Consider the following 19,778-nt stretch of genomic DNA (forward strand, 5'->3'; position numbering starts at 1 on the left):
ATTACAAGTTAGAATTGTTCCTGAAAGCAAGATCCTCAGCTCTGGCACGGGAAGACAGCCCAGTCAGGTGCCAGTCCAGGGCCTTGCTGCTGGCTGAGACTGTCAGGCAAGACATGGCACGAGCCAAGGCACATGTCAGCACGGCTGCTTCTCCAGCTGATCCGATAATCTCATTAAAAACATCACTTGGAGATTTTCCCCTTCCACGCCCAGGGCAGTTCCCACCCACCACTGCAGCCGCTTCACCCTCCACTGACACTCTGTGCAGCTGCTCTCCTGCCTCCAGCCCCACAGCAGCCCCACAGCAGCCCCACAGCAGCCCCACGCTGCTCCCTGCCAGGACCATCAACCATGGTCATGCAGCTGCCAGGTGTGGATGAAGACACCACCTTACACCCATCCTTCCAGCCTAAATGTCAGAATTTGTTTTGTTAAATCCAGCCTAAACACCTGAACTATTTTTGTTAAATCCTCCCTTTTTGCCCATGCCCTTACCACCTGTGGCTTTCAAACCTTTCATACTACAAAACCACCCCATAAGGTGAACTCCCCCTCTGCATCTCACTCCGAGCAGCCCTCCAGTGATCCCAGCAAACAGGAGACCCACAGGCCCAGGACGTCTCCTCGGGCTCTGAAGCAGCAGCTCTAAAGGAAGGAGGCTGAGGTCACCTGCTGCTCTCTCTGCAGGCACCAGCCCCAGGCTGTGAACTCAGCTCCTGGAATGTGGATCCAAGACACTCTAATCCAAGAACAGCATCTGCCTCTGTAAATAACCATCCCACACCTCCAGCAGGACCTGGCTGCAAAACACTAATCAGTTTGGGGCTAAACCAACCAGGTCTGGGAGAGCCAAAGCACTAAAACCTGATGGAAATGATGGAAAGCATTAGAAGGATCTTGTTTCACAGCAGTGGGAGACCAGAGGGGGTCATTTCTCGTCACTCATGTTCAAACACCAAAGCTCATGGGTGGCATTAGGCACATTTCAGAAGAAGAACCACACATCAAAAACTCACTCTGGTTTTATTTTAATACATGTAATAATTAAAACCATGGTTCTACATGGTGGAGTTAATGAAATCCTCCCCTTCTGGCAGGCCTCCACAAGCCAAACCCAAGCTTAAAATGAGTGGACAGTGACCCTTCACAAGAAGGGACACTGAAAGAGTTGTTGTTGCACTTGTGGGGCAAGGGGAGGGGAAGGGACACAGGCCCTGGGACTGTGTTTTGCTGGGAAGCATGACGACATCCAGGGAAGGAAGGGAACACTCTCAGCCTTCTGGCCTAAATTATCTGCTAACACAAATAATCAAATTCCAGGGACCACACTGCTCTGGCGCCACTAAAACCAGGGGGAGGCCCAGCCCCAGCGCTGTGTGAGCAGGTGGCAGCCCGAGCCTGACCCGCGCAGGATATTCCAGCCGAGGTACAAAGTGCTGGTGCTCTCCGAGGAAGCAGCACCGCTCGCAGGACCGTGGGAAGTTTTTAATGGCTCACTCAAGGCAAGGCCTCCAAAATGTTTGTATTCATACGTACATGTTGGACAGCCACTCATTTGGTCTCAGCTGGAAACCAGTCCAAACAGCTGAGAAACATCTGGCTGCTAACCTTGGACAGCATCTAATCTGGTAGCCCAGGGATTTAAGAGGTCTCTTTGGAGGGACAGAAGTTTGGCAGATCCTTCCCAAGGTCTCTGTTCTCTGTGGCTGTTTCTCAAGTCCCACTCAGTGCTCTGGGACGACACGTACAGCTGATGTACCCCCTGATCCCCTGACAGCATCCAAAGTGACTGCACAGAGCTGCAGTTACACACCACTCCTACAGCCCAGGAACACCCCTGAGGGTGTGGGGCTGTGAGTGCTCCCCATCTCCACAGCACTCACAGCAGCTTGTGGCCAGCTCACCAAACCAGGCAGCCCTGCCCCAGCTCACACGTGCACAGGACCAGTGTCACCAGCCCTCCAGCCTCCCCTTTCCTCTGCCTCCACTCACCACCAACAATCAGACCCAAAAAGCCTCCACCACCAGGCAAACCAAATCCTTTCCTCTGCAGATCTGCAGACCACGATTAGGAACACGTGGTTTTAAAGCAGCTCTACACAAAGAACAAGTAAGAGGGGAAACGGCCTCATCTTTTCTGATGATGGCTTGAAGTTTATATCCCTTTTCCTTCCAAAACTCCTGCTTGGTTGTTTATTCCTCCCAAAGGATCTTCAGTTTTGGCTATCCTGAAGCATCTTTTGTGAGAGGAAAGTAAGACATCACAATAGATGTTGAGCAATAGAGAGGGGGAAGAGATTTTTAGACCATTTGACATTTGCTTTCCCCTCCTATCACCCATCAAGGTTCTGCAGGGCTTTCCAGACATGTCAGGGCAAAGCCATCAACCATCTGGCTCAAGAGGCAGAAAATTAGGACAGGACCCACATTTCTGAAAATCCCTTGTTGGCTTTATTTAAAAGGAGATAAAGATGAAAAAAGGTGACAAGATACTTGACAGATAAAATGCTGAGCATGCTGTTTATCTCCTTATCCTCCATGTCATCTTCTGCTCTTTGCTTTTTGTGACAACGACTGTGGGAGACATCAGGGAAAATGTAAAGGCACGAGCAGGAGGGACATAGCACCGAGAAGGGAGGAGGAGGAAGATACTCCACAGGGGCTAGAAAAGCCTCTTTCCTAGCAGAGGCTGAGCATGCTGGCTCTGGTCCAACAAAGCACTTAAGCCTTTGCCTAACTTAAACCTGCCTTTACTGGGGCTCTTCACAGGCCTAAAAGTTCAGCACATTCTCCAGCAATGTGCTACAGCACAGCCAGAGCAAACGAGGAGCTGTTAAGGGACCCAAATCTCAGTCAGCAGCCAGGTCAGTGTGCAGTGGGGGAGCACAGCAAAGATTAATGCAACATGGCAATTCCACTGACTTAGGAAAACTCTAAGCCATCAGAAAAAGCTTATTAAATATAAAACAATAAGTAAAAACCTTAGACAGCAAGAATATCACTATCAAATTCTCTTCAGCTTCTTTGACCTCAAGGAAGGTAGAGCTTGACACAGACATGTATTTACAGGTAAGTGCAGAACTGGAACTCCTCTGTGGCAGGGTAAGTTGGTGCCAGCTTGAAAAAAACCACATTGAATCCACTGTGCTGTTTCTTGGTGTAGGAAACACTGTCCTGTGGGTGAAGCACCGACCTCAGGTGCTGAAGGGCCAGTGCCCACCAGCAGCCACGGAAGCCACAAACAGCTCTGACGGTCCGGCAAGACACGGCAAGTATTTGGCAAAGGAGAACGAGCACATCCCACTGCACATCCCTGGGGAGTTCAAGTGCCTCGTTAACACTGGCCCAACTTAACACTGTTCCACTGCCTGGCAGTGCCACAGGAGCTCTGAGGTAAAACCCCAGGTCAGGGTGTGCCCAAGGCCGATGGGCACGGCCGCGCTCACCGGAGGCTCTGCCCACACCGTGCCCACACCGTGCCCACACCGTGCCAAGCCACGGACAGCAGGGGAGTCCTGGAGAGCAGCTGTGACACTTCTTGGCTCAAAAATGATGACTCAAGTGATAGTGAAAGAAACCTAAATTTTAAATATGAAGCACTGCACGGAGTTGTGGAAGAGTGGAAAGCACAAACAAGCACGTCCTCCCCACATAACACACAGAGCTTAATTACAGCAAGAATCAACCATTAGTCTTTATTAACAATTAAAATCTCACTGCAGTGCTGGTATTCTCCAGCAAGTTAATGCCTGTACAGTGAGACAGTCACGATGAACAGGCTTTTAAAACTGAAATTGATTCCGGATAAATAGGAAAAGTGTTCCCACAAGAGGACGTAACATTTAAACGCAGCAGGCTGAGCCAGCCGGGCCCTGGGAAGCTTTCTGGCTCCCTCTGCCGTTCCCAGGGCTGAGCTGAGGCACAGCCTCGCTGCCCATGCCTGGGCAGGTGGGGCTCTGCTGGGACAGAGCAGCACCCTCGGCTCGGGGATGGCTCACAGACCCTCGGGCAGCAGCGCAGGGCGAGCTCCTGCTCCGAACAGCACTTCTCTTATGGCCAACCCGCTTATTTTACTTACTATCCCTTCACACCTTTCCCTAGAGAGACACTGGGTCAGGACACAAGCTGAAGGTCGGCAGGGATCAACAAACCCCTTTGCCTTTGCACTGCTGAGTTGGGTACAACACAGGTACAACACGGTTTGGTTCCCCACTCACTTCTGAGGCACCCACAAGCACCAGGCTGTGGTGACCAGTCCCTTCCCCTGCACAGCTCACACTGACAGAGCCACCACATGCAGGTCCATTGGCAGCTGATTCCCTGGGTGCTGTTTTTCCACACAGTTCCTGCCTGGCTGAGTGGAACAGCAGCAGAGCACGGAGGTGTCCAAAGAGAGCAACTCCCAGGGCAGGACATTCACAGTGAACCATTTTCTTTACCAGCAGCACCCAACTTGGTACAGCAGGTGCTGATAACAGTGACTCCTGCCAGCACAGCCCCCAGTCAGGATGGAACACTCCAACCTGTGCACCTTGCAAAGCAAACCAGACACTTTCAAGGTTTTAAAATCACTACTTGTCAGTAGGGAGGGCCCAACCATGCACCAACCACAACCTCCCCAACAGGGCAAGGACACTGGGATCAAGCAGCCCACTGTCAGTGTGCACTGGGATTGTCCTGGTGCCCATTTACCACCTCTGACATGAAGCTATTTTAAATAAACACACACACATGACACTGACACAGTATTAGTCACATTGTCCTCACAGACACCCTCTGGCCCCAGGAGGGAGCACTTTTCACTGCAGTGTTTCACAAAGGTCATTCCCTTCTTCATTCCCAGCCCAGGCAGACCCTGGTTCACCCCAACACCGCAGGGAGTGCATGAGAACCTTCCAGCAATCCTCTGGAGACACCTCACACTTGGCAAAGATGAAAATTCCACAGCTCTGATTTTACCCAGATTTGAAGAGAAGCTCAGCTTGTCCCACTTCCCTATTTGAGTGGAAACACTTCACACTTCAGGTTGTGAAATACTCCTTGACCTTGACAGAGAGTGTAACATGCACCTGTAAAGGATTCTGTTTCCTGGGGACAAGAGCAGAGCAAGGCCACAGCACTGACAGCACAGAGACCCAGGAACCCCTCTGGGCAGCTCCTGGGCATCACCTGACCTACCAACTGCCAAGGCTGGGGCAGCCTGAGCTTTAAACTACAACTACAGCTACAGACACTCCTTGGCACAGCAGCAGCAGCTGGACAGAGACAATTGCCTTTTGCCACCAGTACATTTTGTCAGCTAAACGTGATCTGTAGGAAGGTACTTCCAACAAATCAGGAATTCCATAAGGGATCAAAATTCTAAACATAAATACAATTAAAGCCTTCTAATATTAATGCACACTTTTTATTATATTAAAATCAGGCAATGGTCTGATACAATAAAAAGGCTGCTTATGGAATACTGTTATGTTAAACTTTCAGTACAGAGGATGTTAAATCCTTACAACTAATATTTTCCTCAAAAGTTAATGGAAACATCAATTGTTGTTCATTGACTTGACAGCTGCTGCTTTAAAATGTGTTTATTTTTACTCTTTTCTTTTTTTCTTTTTATTCTTTTTTTACACAAACACTGAATTTTTCATAAAACTCAGGACATGCCAGTTGGTTTCTGTGAGCTTGCATCCACATTGCAGCAGGTGGTGGTCCGGAACAGTAAACAGGAAAGGCAGTGATTTGCCAGGATGCAAAGCCAGTGAAGGTCCTTAATCTGCTGTCCCACACTTCCCCCAGATCTCCACTGAAGAGATCTCTAAGACCTACAGAATCCTGATAAAATCTACCACAAGGATTTGATTTGTCTGCAGTTGTTACTCTTTAGAAGGGCCAAACGCAAGTGCAACTGTTTGTTAATTAACATTCTTGGGTCAATCCAAAGCACCAAAACACAACGATTTGAGTGTAACTGGAGCTGTTCAGAATCTCTGCGTGCAGAGTCTGCCCCATTCAGGTTTGGCAGCAGAAGGTTTGGGCAATCCTGGTAAATGACTGCTCTTTTCCCCACGTCAAAGCCTATCTAACAACACCAGCTTGGCGGCGTGGCAGCAGTGCTGGAGGGAAGGGGAAACCCAAGCTTGCCAGCAGAACGGATACTCTTGTTTTCCAGGCTGGTGAAGACTAAACTTGTTGCAAAACCGAAATGATAAGCAAGAGGGAACAGGTCAAGTTATTGCCCCAACACTTACCCCTGGGCCAGGGGTGAGAAGAGTCGCCAAAAGGGGCAAAAAGAAAGCAGCACCCCCACTAAAAGGAGGGGAAGAAGGAAGAGATTAAAAGAACCCTGAATCCCTCAGCCAAAGCCCACATCGCTGGTGAGGGAGGCCAGGAAGAGAAATACAATCTATGCCTTGGCCAAAGGAAAGAAGGAAAGCTTGCCCCAGATTATCAGGGCAATTAAAAAAATAATTAAAACCCCAAAACGACCACAGTCACATTCAGCCTTTACTAGAGCGAGCACAAAGGGAGGGATGACTGAGGGGAGACACATCCCCAGTAGTAGTCCATACAGCCCAGTGCAGCACTGGAAGCAGAAACCTTTGTGTCTACTCTAATAAATAGCCCTGAGCTTCGACTCTATTGCAAAAGACAGAGAAAGAAAAAATAACCCAGGCCAGACACACAGCAAGGTGATTGTGGGATGGATCCTTTCACAGTTAAGTTGGATGTGCCACACTGGTCTTGACAGTAATAAATTCAAATAGACTTTTCCTGATACCAGAAGTTCAGCTATGTGGACAGTGGTTACACGACAGGATTATTTGTTATAGCACAACTTATATTTCAAATGAAAAAAAATTAGTATCATTTACAGTATCTCAAGAAAAACCTCCTTTGAATGGGAACTTCCTTTCCAGTATTTTGAGGTCTACAAGATGCATCTAGAAAATTTACTACTGTGGAAAATGAAGACAGCTTAAATTGAATAAGGGGGGCATGTTGGTTTGTTTTGTTTTGTTTTTTTTTTTAATTAATTGCTGTAACATTGTCCTTCAGGTGGCTGAGGAAGTTTCATATTTTCTTTAGACATCATTAGACGCCGAAGCTCTTGCAGAACAACTTTGATACTATAAGAATTCTGCCATTTTGCTAGGACTGATATGGCTCTGGGGTCCACCTAAAACAGACAAAAAGACCATTCCTGTCAGAATTGGCATGTTGGCCACACAACTCCCCCACACCTCCAACTGAATATCCTACACGAAATCTGAGTCAGAGAAAGCAAAGAAAGCAAATTAAAGTGTTTTCCCTAAAAGCCAGGATAATAAACCTCCACTTGCCCACTTCCCTGTTTCCCCCTTTCCTTCCCCTACAACGAACAGCACCACAAGCAATGAGTAGTTAAGAAAGTTACAAGTATAAACAAAGCATTAGAAGCCAAACATAAAAACAACAATAAAATGAATAAAAGCAAAAAACTTACCACTCCATTAGAACTATTTACTCCATTCATATTAATTTTTGTTACAAATCTTACAAATGGAGGTGCTTCTGGATACTTAGGCCCGCATTCTATTTTAAGGCTGTATATTCTGTTTTCATAAATTGTCTGAGAGGAAAAGAAAGGGGAAAACGATTACAACAGGCATTTCAGTCAGCATTTGGTTAAGCAGTGGCTGGCTGCTTTAGGAACACAGAACTGCTAAATGTAAGGGCAGCCAGTCAGACACTCTGCTGGCTACCTCTGGTTTGGGTTCACTTTGTAATATTCAGAGTATCAAATGCTTCCTCTTCAGGGAAATAAATTCTACTGGTCTTTCAAGCATCAAACTTTCATGTGAGGACACGAAGCTGCCATTGCCTCCCACTCACCAACTTGAATGATTTTTTAACCACCATATAGCTCAGATAGAACTTTTCAAGTAATCTTTAGAAGCAGCTTTGTTATATCAGTTTACAAATCTCACATGCTACCCTGAAACCAAGGCCACAGCTTCAGCTTCTGATCTACAGTTACCCCCTCCTAGAACTGCACTTGAAAAATATTCTGTGGTCATAAATCTGCTGGTTCTGAGAAAGGGGAAGGCTCCAAGATTCAACACGTTTGAAAGGACATCCTGATCCCAAACAGCCCCACCACTTTGGCCCCACCACAAGAACTCTCTAACAGAATCCTGGGTGTGTGACAATAAATCCCTGGGTACAGAGACAAATGTAACATGGGATTCTTCAGTATTTCAAATTAATTAAAACACCACCAGTTAATGTGCCTCTGCACTCTGAGAGCTTTGGCCCAGAGCTGCAGCTGAGCTGGGCAGAGCAGGCAGCTGGCAGACACACAACAGGAACAGGAGCACCACAGGGAAGTTTGGGCAGACAAGCCCTCCAGATTTAGAGCTTCTCACCCAATTTCCTGCACCTTCAACATCACAATGGAGACGAAACTCCCAGGGCAGTGACCAAGAGCAGCAGTCCAGGTGAACCTGTGAGCCCAGAAGCAGCTCCTGCATGGCATGAACTACCCACTTCCAGCCCTGCTGGGCAGGGCAGCACGAGCCTGTTTGCACATCTCAGTCCCCACTTCATCTTCTAAATTAGATTTCCAGGTTGCTCAGATTTTCCATAAGGCCTAAGCACACAGTGAGCTCCCTCCACAGCCCCCATGCAGGCTCATTAGCACTCTCCTGGTGTACTAAAATCAAATGCTGCTCCAGAAAACAATTTGGGCACATCATAAACCAAATGATGTGACTGGGGAGAGGTTAACAAGGGCAGACATGAAGTAAACAATACTCCTGGATGAGACAGAAAACACTGCATGTGTAATGCCATTACAATGGACATGACTGTACAGCCTCAGTGTGTGTCAAACAGGCACTGACAGAATGGGAACACTCAGGGCAGGAGCACGACCAAAGGTCTGTACAACTGTCATACAATGACCCCTGGAATTACTGGGAAGTGACACTGAGGCCAGATGTAGAAGACAACATCTGCCACAGCAGGAAGGGGAATCAGCTCCTTGCACTGCACAGAGAGGAATTAACAGAGGAAACAGAACAGTGAAAGGAGACAACAGGTTCTGGTTTTAGAACAGATGCACAGGCACAACACACAGTTAAGTCCTCAATTCCCTGCTGGAGTGCAGACCCTCAGTTTGGCAGGGCTGGGGGGAGAAGGGAGCACCACAACACTACCACAAAGACCAGCTGCACTGGAAGTTGCTGCTTTGGGAGAGGACATTCAGAGAAGGAACCAAATTCATTAAAAATTGAGTTTCTTGAGTTAGTTAAAACTCTACCCAAGCAAGTCAGAACTGCTGCAATAAAAACCAACCCATAAACTCCAGGAGGAGCCACAGGAAGACCAGCAGTGCTGTGCAGAACAGCCCCTTGTACCTGCCCGAGCTCCACATGTACCCTCCCCAGCCAAAGGATTTTAAACCTTGCAGTACTCAAGAGTACAGGACACCAGAACTCTGGGATCTCAAAAGTTATGTGTTAATGGATCTGCAAATATAAAGCAGATGTAGCATAACCAACAGAAATATTTCAAATTATAAGCAAAAAGCAATATAGTGCATGAAAACCACTATTATACAGATCCTGGAACTTCAACATAAATCACTCCCTAAAGTGTTTTTTTCACTCATCTTTTGTTTGTTTTGTACTTCAGTGGTTACTCAGAGAAGAAAAGAGGGAAGAAAAAACCCAGACTATACTATTCTAGTCTTTCACTGGGTACTTACTCTTGGAGGCCCAATAATCATTCCTGTCCACCTTGTAAGTGTCATATCTTCATCATCTTCAAGGCCCCAGCTGACCGTCCCATCCCCAACTCCCTTCTGACCTTCTTCAAGTTCTTCCAAAAGACGAAAATTACGAGGAACTTTTACTCCTGAAACAACCAGAAAAACATTTTCAGTTGAGAAATCAAGCAATGAAACAAAGCCAGAGTAAACTCCCTGATACTTGGGGTCATTTCCCAGAAAACGTTTTGGGCAAAACTGTAACAATGTTGTCATTCAAGAAGTAGTGATGCCTCAACATTATGAGAAAGGTGTCCCTGTATTTAGCTTGGATTTTACAAGCAAAATGAAGGTATCTCCAAATGAGGATGCCAGGAGGCTCACAGGCCACCTGTTAGGGCAGGCAGCACAATGACAGCAGATCTTCATGTTTATAGGTGGTGCAAAGACAATTTTCTGACATTTACTCAGACCAAAGCAAATCACCCAGGAGGAACCAGCTTTGTGGCAGACACAGGGCACACACCAAAGGAGGCAGAAAGTACTGCCTGGCCACCCTTCCTCTGAGCATCACACCCTGTTCACAGAGTGAGGCAGGAATCCCACTTGGAGAAAACTGAGCATGTAATTAAAAATGCCATCAGCAGGTATATACTCCAGGAGGCCACAACCAAGGCTGAAAGGCAGCCTCAGCTCTCACATTTGCTAACCAGAGCTAGGCTGGGCTTTACAACCTCACAGGAAGGGAAGGCACCTTTATTGCTGAGCTCTCCCCAGATAGAGCTGCTCTGATTCAGCATGAATCCAGCATGAATCAGAGTCATAAAGGAGTCACACAGGATCTTACAGTTCTCTGGCAGGCCTGAGGTCTCCAGAGAGCTGGCGAGTCATGCTGTGCACTGGCTCCTACCACACGGAAAACAGCCACAAAAATGAGTGGTAATTCCACAGCAACTCCTCACTTGTGAGCACTGCAGGAGCACGATGGCAAAGGGCTGCTCAAAGGAAGAGGAGTTTTTATGCACTTCCCAGGAAACAAGTGATCATGGGGGATAATTGGTCATTCTACAACCAGTGACTGTGTCCAGCAGCACCACTGCCTTCTAAAAGTGTGTCATTCCTCTGCTCAAGCTCAGAGGTGTGACCTGGACAATCATCTCAGCCACACAGAGGGTGGTAACTCAGCCCCCTCCCTGACATTCTCAGGAGATTCACTCAGCAGAAAGGAAATCACACATCTACATGATCATAAATGCTTTAAATAACTTCTAAATAACCTGCCCTTAAACAAGGCAGAATACAAGACCAGACTGACCCTGCCTGTCATCCTGGAAAAATGCACAAGGCCATCAAGCCAAGCCCATGTCCCTTCACTTCCAAAGGCCTGGAGCACTCATTGTCCACCACCACACCCTGACCCTCAGAACCCACATGGGCTTCATCCCCTGTGGTCCTTCACAAACACATCACCCCCGTGTTTGCTGCCCACAAAGGTTCCTAGAAAGTGATCTGGTCTGTTCCAGGCACACACAGTACTTGCCAAGTAACTTCCATGGCTAAGCCATGGCAGGTGCAGGGCCAGGAGTGTCCTGTGCCTGCTGAACAACCCCGAGCTGACTGTTCCCTCCTCACAGCCCTCAATAAATGCCTTCCATAACCCTTTCAGGGCAGCAATGGAGACTTCCAAGGCAGCAACCCAACCAACCTGTTCTTCTAAGAGCCCTTCCTTTAACACAAGAAAACCTAAATAAAGAGAGAGGCAATTAAAAAGTAATCAGCTGGTCTGAAGTACTTTCAGTTAAGCATTTTGTCTTTACTATGGTCCAAGATGACTCAAATAGCAGCTTTATTTGAAACAGAAATACAGTAATATCTCAATAACTGCTTCCCTTACAGCTTGCCTGATCTCACAGAAATATTCCCAGAAATGGAGCTAAAATGTATTTCAGAGCAAAAGGAGGTATTTACTATTAATCACAAACCTGTGAAAGCTGAATCAGAACTGCACTGACCAGGTGGGACCTCCAAGGACTGACCTGGACAGTCCTTCTCAAAGTTCACCTTGGTGAAGTCTCAATCCCACATATGAGTTCATCAGTTACACAAAATTAATGAAATTACAGCAACCAAAGAGCAGAACTGAAGCACAGACTGAGCTTTCCAGAAAGGCAGGATGTGCCTTACACACTTCACAGAGCTCAGAGCTGCAGTCAAGAAGCTGCTTGGCCTGGGTGACATTGTGACATCCTCTTCAGCCTCCAAGAGAATCAGGAGCTTCTGTTTTCCTGGTCAGAAACTCCCTGGCTCCTCACAACCCATCTGCTTGCTAAGCAGGGAGTTAACAGAGCCAGGGCACTGAGATGGGACAGGAGGAGTCTGAGCATGGCTGGGCAGGATCTCACTGAGGGAAGAACAGAATTGCTCCTGGAAGGCAGTTAAATGTCAGCTTGGACTTCTATAAAGAGTTTAAAGCACCTCAGGTTTACCTTCTAACACAGCACTACTGAAGACACACAGACTCTCTGACAGCAGTTCTAGGAGTGATCCCACCAGTCTGAGATCTCCCAAATTTACCTTCCCATCAAGTTCACAGTATGTCTGTACCAAGTTAAAAACGACACCTTCTGACAGACTCTGCTTTTGCATCTTTCCATTTTCCTCAGTCACACAGCAGGAGCAACTCCAAATCCAGAAACCTTAAGAAGGTGAGAGCAGCACAGTGAAACCAGGTGGGCAAGGTGCCTTTGGAGCAGATCCTCTGCTCAGACATTTTGGTCAGGAGAACAACACAAGCACCTCTCAACAACTTCAAGAACGTGTTTCTCTCTCCTTTCTACAGTGAGATTCAACTACAGGCATTTCTCTTCAGAACTGAAGCACAGGCACAGGGCACAGCAAAGCCCCCAGAAAACACAATTCACTGGAATGGGGCTCCAAAGAGGAGAACCAGCTTTTGCTGAGGGTTTCTCAACATCCCCACCAATAACACACAGCTCATCAAACTGGCCTTTACTGACAACTTCAACTCTGCTTTCTGTACTAGTTCCTGATTTACAGGAACTCAGGGGAGCTGAAATCCAACAGCTTTGAGCACCTCTGTTGCTCAGTACATTAAAGCACCTTCTGTTGGCTGTTCCTGTGGATCTGATATTCAGCTTTAATCACATCCTTTCCAATATGTCTCATCTCTTTGCAGACACTGCAACTACTGCCAGTTGGACAAGCTTTATCCTGCAGCAATGGGACTGTAAAAAACATGCAAACCATTCCCTGTCACTATGGAATATAAAGTTTCTGAAGTGATGGAGTATTTAAAACTTAATAAAAGGCTTTCAGCAATTGCCACAAAAGCTTTTGGGAGACAGGCCCTTTTATTTCTTGCCTCATCTTTGCAGTCACAATTTCCACCCTGATGGGTACTGAGGCATTTTGCAGACCCAAAGTAACTTCCTGTGCACTTGAAACAATCTGAGTGTTTTGTTCTGTGTAACAAAGCACTGGTTGTACCCTTCAATAAATACCTCAGGCAGGTTACCTGCACAGCTGCCTGGTGTGAGGCAGGCTGGCAACCCCACCCAGGCCCAGCACAGCCCTCCAGCAGCAGCAGAGCTGAATCACAGGATGTCTGTGCTCCTATCCCAGCTGAAAAGCAAAACTCTTCCAGTGCAGCTACAAGTGCCTCTAGAAAATAACACCCTGAACTGCTGTCCTGGGTCAAATCTTTAAATCTCACCAGGGAAACCCCCAACATTTCCTTTGGAACTGTGAGAAATGGTGGTGACTGAGAGAGCTGCCCCTCCTGCCACAGGCATGGCTGGGCTCTCCCTGAGAGCTCCCTCCTGCTGCCCCTTCTGCCAAGGGCATGGCTGGGCTTTCCCTGAGAGCTCCCTCCTGATGCCCCTCCTGCTGCCCCTCCTGCTGCCCCTCCTGCCAAGGGCATGGCTGGGTTTCCCAAAGGTGCAGGCAGAGCAGAGGTTTGAGACAAGCCCTGGGCAGAAGGGCTGGCAATGCGGGGCTGGGCTGTGCCAGCATGGGCAGGATGTGCCCCCCGGGCCAGGCACAGCCAAACCCACCAGGATGGGCACAAACCATCAGGAGGGGGGCAGAGGAACTGCAGCTCGACTTGGAGTGGTTAAAACTCACCCTCACAGCCTGAAAATCTTGCCCTGAGAACCCCACCCCTGACCAAACCTGGCAGCATCACACCTTCCAGGATCCCCACCTGCTTATGAGGTTAATACACCAAGGAATACCTTTGAGTTCTCAGCCAGAACAGTGATCTTCAAACATATTATGTAACTGTTATCATTGTACATGAAAATATTCAGCTGAGTATCATCTTTGTAGGGGCTTTGAACTATTTACCCTTTTATTCAGTCACCTGTATCCTTCCCCTGCAGCACCCAAAGCTCTGCAATCCTCTCACACCTGCTGGTATCACCCACCCAATTTAAGAAGGCATAATTGATCTTCCACTTTCTCTTCAATTACTTTTTCCCTACCCTTGAGTATTTTACTTACAGACTCAGAGGGCCCCTGGTGGCTGCAATGATCCCTCTGAGACCAGAAAGGCTGTTTGTCTGCTGTGCACTCCCAGGAGCCACCGTGGGGCTTTTCCAGGGGCAGCTACACCTGTTTCCTCCAACACACAGTTCATGCTTATTGTCAGCTCTTGATTTGCTTCCCACAAGCACAACTTGAGTTTATAGTGATGTCACAGGGCCCTCAACAGTTAAAAAATAAATATATGCTTTTAATACACTCCCAAACCTGACCATGCCCTGCTCTCAGAAGCATCAAGGCACATCTGTCAGCACCATCGTGGCCATGCACTGAATTCTTCTGCAGCTCTTCACACACCTCCAACCTTGACCAACTTAAACCTGGCAAAACATTTCACTGCTGAGCTCCCCCAGTCTGCTGGCAAACAGTGTCCCACAGCCCTGCCACACACCCACTGACCTGAACTCCGAGAGAAAAGTGAGTTAAACGTGGCCATGAATCACTCCCCAGGGAGAGAGATGGAGAAACAGGAGCCCACAGAACAGCACAGCCAGGTTTTCACCCAGTAGAACCCCCCAGTCTGCAGGGCAGCAACATGGAGCAAGCCATGGAGTGTGGGGTTGGGGCTTTGCCCTTGTTAATGATTTCTACCTGTTTATTAAGTACAAATATCTCACCTGTCCACCTGCCAGGACCAGCCCTATGACTTGTGTAAGTGACAGGGACATTTGCACCCACTTCTTCCTCTGGGTCAGCAGCTGCTTTAGAAGACAGAGTGAGTATTTTCACCTTCAGTGTCTGTTGGAGCTCTTTCCTGAGCCACCACAAACTCAGGATACCACACTTATGCATTCCAGTGTTTTACAAACAAACAGGAGTATGTTAAGGTTCCATGAAACAAGTCTGAGCAAACTCTGTTTTCCAGAGGAGTGAAGGCAGTTCTGGGGTACTTGCCCTGTGTCTCCCAGTGATGGCTCAGCCATGGAGAGCAGGGAGGTGTCACCTCCAGCCCCTCTGCCCTCAGAGCAGTGCTGGGAAGGAACCACAGAGCCTGCATTGCAGTGGCACTGCCAGCACCTGGCACTGGGATGTCCTTGCTGCCAGGAGAGGGAAATCTCCACCCTCTCCCAGCCCCACAGGACAGGGAGCAGTGCTGGGAGGGCACCTGGGAGGTGCAGCCAGAGCTCTGAGCCACCCACAGCACCCACAGCAGCTGCTGCTTTGTGTCCCAGGGGTCCCCCAGACTGAATTCTGGGGGTTCTGCACAAGTCCAGCATTCCTGCAGCACACGTTGCAGTCACACCCCTCATGGTGAACTGCAGAGCTGTGCCCACACTGCAGGCACAGCCACTGAGGGCTCTGCTCCCAGCTGCCAGCACTGGGCACAGGGCACGGGGCACAGGGCACAGGGCATGGGGCACAGGGCAGAGCTGCCAGCACTGGGCACAGGGCACAGGGCACAGGGCAGAGCTGCCAGCACAGGGCATGGGGCACAGGGCAGAGCTGCCAGCACTGGGCACAGGGCACAGGGCAGAGCTGCCAGCACTGGGCACAGGGCACGGGGCACAGGGCACGGGGCACAGGGCAGAGCGGCCAGCACTGGGCACAGGGCAGAGCTGTCAGAGCCCTGGGCACAGGGCAGAACTGCCAGCACTGGGCACAGGGCACAGGGCAGAGCTGACAGCACTGGGCACAGGGCAGAGCGGCCAGCACTGGGCACAGGGCAGAGCAGCCAGCACTGGGCACAGGGCAGAGCTGTCAGAGCCCTGGGCACAGGGCACAGGGCAGAGCTGCCAGTACTGGGCACAGGGCAGAGCTGCCAGCACTGGGCACGGGGCAGAGCTGTCAGAGCCCTGGGCACAGGGCACAGGGCAGAGCTGCCAGTACTGGGCACAGGGCAGAGCTGCCAGCACTGGGCACGGGGCACAGGGCAGAGCTGCCAGCACAGGGCACAGGGCAGAGCTGCCAGCACAGGGCACAGGGCAGAGCTGCCAGCACTGGGCACAGGGCACAGGGCAGAGCTGCCAGAGCTGCCAGCACTAGGCACAAGGCAGAGCTGCCAGCACTGGGCACAGGGCAGAGCTGCCAGCACTGGGCACTGGGCACAGGGCACAGGGCAGAGCTGCCAGCACTGGGCACGGGGCACGGGGCACAGGGCACAGGGCATGGGGCACAGGGCAGAGCGGCCAGCACTGGGCACAGGGCAGAGCTGCCAGCACTGGGCACAGGGCACAGGGCACAGGGCAGAGCTGCCAGAGCTGCCAGCACTAGGCACAAGGCAGAGCTGCCAGCACTGGGCACTGGGCAGAGCTGCCAGCACTGGGCACTGGGCAGACCTGTCAGAGCCCTGGAATAACAGGAACAATCCCAGAAACACAACATGCCCAGCAAATGATGGGCAACCAGAGCCTGTCCCAGGCTGTGCTGGCACTGTGGCCTCTCCATGAACACCCAACAATTCACTCTGGAGCTGCACTGGCTTAAACCCAAGAATATCTGCCTTGTTCTTCCAGCCAAACAGAAAATGCAAAGGCAGCAGCTTGGAAGGTTCCCTGGGAACACGGAGCAGCCAGGAGGGAGTGACACAACAGGGCAAGGAGGGCCCACCTCGGGGTTTGTGTCTTGAATCAGCTCCTCACAGCCACACGTGTCCAAACACAGAATTCTCAGGACAGCACCCACTGCCCTTCAAACGTGTTTTAATAACTTGATTAGTGTGAATTATGTGCCCTGCAATGGTTACCCTTAAGATATGGCAGTGGTTATTGATAAAGGGCTATCTGTAAAACAGGAATCCCACTGCATTTCTGGTACATCTCTGACAGTCACCTTCTGGTGGTCCAAATTCAGAGGGACCAAGGTGAAAACAGGCACCACAGAGGCCCCTGTGAAACCCCCCCCGGCCTGAGGGACACGGGAAAACAAAACTGGGTGGGCAGAAGTGACTCAAATCGGTTCGATCTGTTGAAGTTCCTTCAGGATGTCAGCAAGAAACCCAAACATTCCAAATGTGGCTGCAGCACTGATGTTTCATGTGCAGTGAGGGTGCAAGGAGAGGGTTCCCATCCTCAGAGCGGGCGTGGAGCGATTTTACAGGGTATAAAACAACTTGGAGCACCCGCGGCCTGACACGGGCTGGAGCAGGGACACACCAGGGGCGAAAAGGGCTATTAAAGCACCTCGTTTGCCTTGTAACTCCAGCCAGGCCTCGGGGGGCACCCAGAGGAGGAGCGGGGGAAGCTCTGGACACACCGAACCGGGGGGAAGAGCGGCAGGAGAAGCTGCGGGAACCCATCAGGCCCGGCCCGGGGGCTGCGGGCACCGACCCGGCCTGGCCCACCCGCAGCCCCCCCAGGGCAGGACACGCGTCCCGCAGGGCCCAGCCAGCCCCTCTCACCAGCCGGGGCCGAGCGCGGGGAGCGGCCCCGGCCGCGGCTCCACCCCCGCCCCACCGGGCCCCGCTCGGGCCGCGCCGCCGCCCCCTCTCCGCCACCACCGCTCCGCCGGGCGCTTCCCACCCGTCCCATCCCCTCCCCGCCTGTCCCAGCCCGTCCTATCCCGTCCCATCCCCGCCTATCCCGGCCCGGCCCGGCCCGGCCCGTCGCGCTCACCCGCGCCCGTGGTCGCCGCCATCTTGCGCCGCCGCCACCGGCCCCGCCCCCGCGTGACGTCACCGTAACGCGGGAACTGCGGCGGCGGCGGCGGGCGGGGCGCGGGCGGGCGCGTTAAGGAGAGCGTTAAGGCAGTTCTGTGGTTCACGCGCGGCGTTGGGGAGATACAGCGCGCGGGCGGGTGCACGGGAGTTATTTCGCTCGCCCCGGTCGCGACACGGGACATCGACCCGGGGTTTCCGAACCAGCGCGGTGTCAGGCGCTGAACGCCCATAAAACTCCAGCACAGCTTTCCCCAGTCCGCTCCGCTTCGTACCTACTATGAAAAAAAATTAAAAAATGGGAGGGAAATGAATTCTGATTTGCTTTGCAACACGAATTCCAAAACCCGCGCCCCTGAGACACCGCATGAACATTTGCAGGAACAATTACGCAGCCAAACGCTTTGGAGACCTCCCTGTGCCCGCCCAACAGCATCCCACTGTGCCCACCCAACAGCATCTTCTCCCTGTGCCCACCCAACAGCATCTCCCTGTGCCCACCCAACAGCATCCCACTGTGCCCATCCTACAGCATCTTCTCCCTGTGCCCATCCTACAGCATCTCCCTGTGCCCACCCAACGGCATCTCCCTGTGCCCACCCAACAGCATCTTCTCCCTGTGCCCACCCAACAGCATCCCACTGTGCCCATCCTACAGCATCTTCTCCCTGTGCCCACCCAACGGCATCTCCCTGTGCCCACCCAGCACCATCCCACTGTGCCCACCCAACAGCACCATCTCCCTGTGCCCACCCAACAGCATCCCACTGTGCCCGCCCAACAGCATCTTCTCCCTGTGCCCACCCAACGGCATCTCCCTGTGCCCACCCAACGGCATCTCCCTGTGCCCACCCAGCACCATCCCACTGTGCCCATCCTACAGCATCTTCTCCCTGTGCCCACCCAACGGCATCTCCCTGTGCCCACCCAGCACCATCCCACTGTGCCCATCCTACAGCATCTTCTCCCTGTGCCCACCCAGCACCATCTCCCTGTGCCCATCCTACAGCATCTCCCTGTGCCCACCCAACGGCATCCCACTGTGCCCACCCAACAGCATCTTCTCCCTGTGCCCACCCAACGGCATCTCCCTGTGCCCACCCAACGGCATCTCCCTGTGCCCACCCAGCACCATCCCACTGTGCCCATCCTACAGCATCTTCTCCCTGTGCCCACCCAGCACCATCTCCCTGTGCCCACCCAACGGCATCTCCCTGTGCCCACCCAGCACCATCTCCCTGTGCCCATCCTACAGCATCTCCCTGTGCCCACCCAACGGCATCTCCCTGTGCCCACCCAACAGCATCTTCTCCCTATGCCCACCCAACGGCATCTCCCTGTGCCCACCCAACCGCATCTTCTCCCTATGCCCACCCAACACCATCCCACTGTGCCCACCCAACCGCATCTTCTCCCTATGCCCACCCAACACCATCCCACTGTGCCCACCCAACCGCATCTTCTCCCTATGCCCACCCAACACCATCCCACTGTGCCCATCCTACAGCATCTTCTCCCTATGCCCACCCAACACCATCCCACTGTGCCCACCCAACAGCATCTTCTCCCTGTGCCCACCCAGCACCATCTCCCTGTGCCCACCCAACGGCATCCCACTGTGCCCTCGGCTGAGCACAGCACTGGCTGGAGGCAGCAGGAGGGCACGAGGCCATGGGGATCAGTGGTGCTGAGCACACCTGGAGAATCAGAATTGCCACCAGAGCCCCTTCCTGCTCCAAGAGGGTTTTTTTTCCCCTTCTTTTTGATAGACAATAGAAAAAAATCCTGCCGGAAAGACCCTTCTGTCCCTGCACCCGCTCCTGGGGGCAGCTGCAGCCTGGGCAGAGCAGGAGCCCGAGTGCAGCTTTCTGGGGA

The 19,778-nt window shown here is 51.3% G+C and overlaps 1 protein-coding gene across 2 annotated transcripts; it reads right to left on the minus strand.

Moving 5' to 3' along the window:
- Positions 1–5,584: 5,584 nt before the first annotated feature.
- Positions 5,585–17,920, minus strand: UBE2V1 (ubiquitin conjugating enzyme E2 V1). 2 transcript variants are annotated; one of them, XM_071572530.1, is made up of 4 exons: positions 17,863–17,920; positions 9,749–9,897; positions 7,484–7,609; positions 5,585–7,177 (listed from the first exon to the last, which is right to left on the minus strand). In XM_071572530.1, the coding sequence occupies exons 1-4, from the start codon at positions 17,882–17,884 to the stop codon at positions 7,031–7,033; spliced, it is 444 nt and encodes a 147-aa protein (XP_071428631.1). In that variant the 5' UTR covers positions 17,885–17,920; the 3' UTR covers positions 5,585–7,030. The 2 variants fall into 2 exon arrangements, with proteins under 2 accessions (XP_071428631.1, XP_071428632.1); XM_071572531.1 differs by having other exon boundaries at positions 17,869–17,904.
- Between the last annotated feature and the right edge of the window lie 1,858 nt (positions 17,921–19,778).

Source organism: Pithys albifrons, chromosome 18, assembly GCF_047495875.1.
Source record: "Pithys albifrons albifrons isolate INPA30051 chromosome 18, PitAlb_v1, whole genome shotgun sequence".
Lineage (NCBI taxonomy): Eukaryota > Metazoa > Chordata > Aves > Passeriformes > Thamnophilidae > Pithys > Pithys albifrons.

Bases quoted from the DNA above. Each gene is read 5' to 3' on its own strand.
- UBE2V1 (XM_071572530.1), bottom strand. From the start codon at position 17,884: ATGGCGGCGACCACGGGCGCGG. The intron at 9,898-17,862 runs GTGAGCGCGACG...TGGTTGTTTCAG, and splicing joins GGCGGCGACCACGGGCGCGG to GAGTAAAAGTTCCTCGTAAT. The intron at 7,610-9,748 runs GTAAGTACCCAG...TTTTCCTCTCAG, and splicing joins TGATTATTGGGCCTCCAAGA to ACAATTTATGAAAACAGAAT.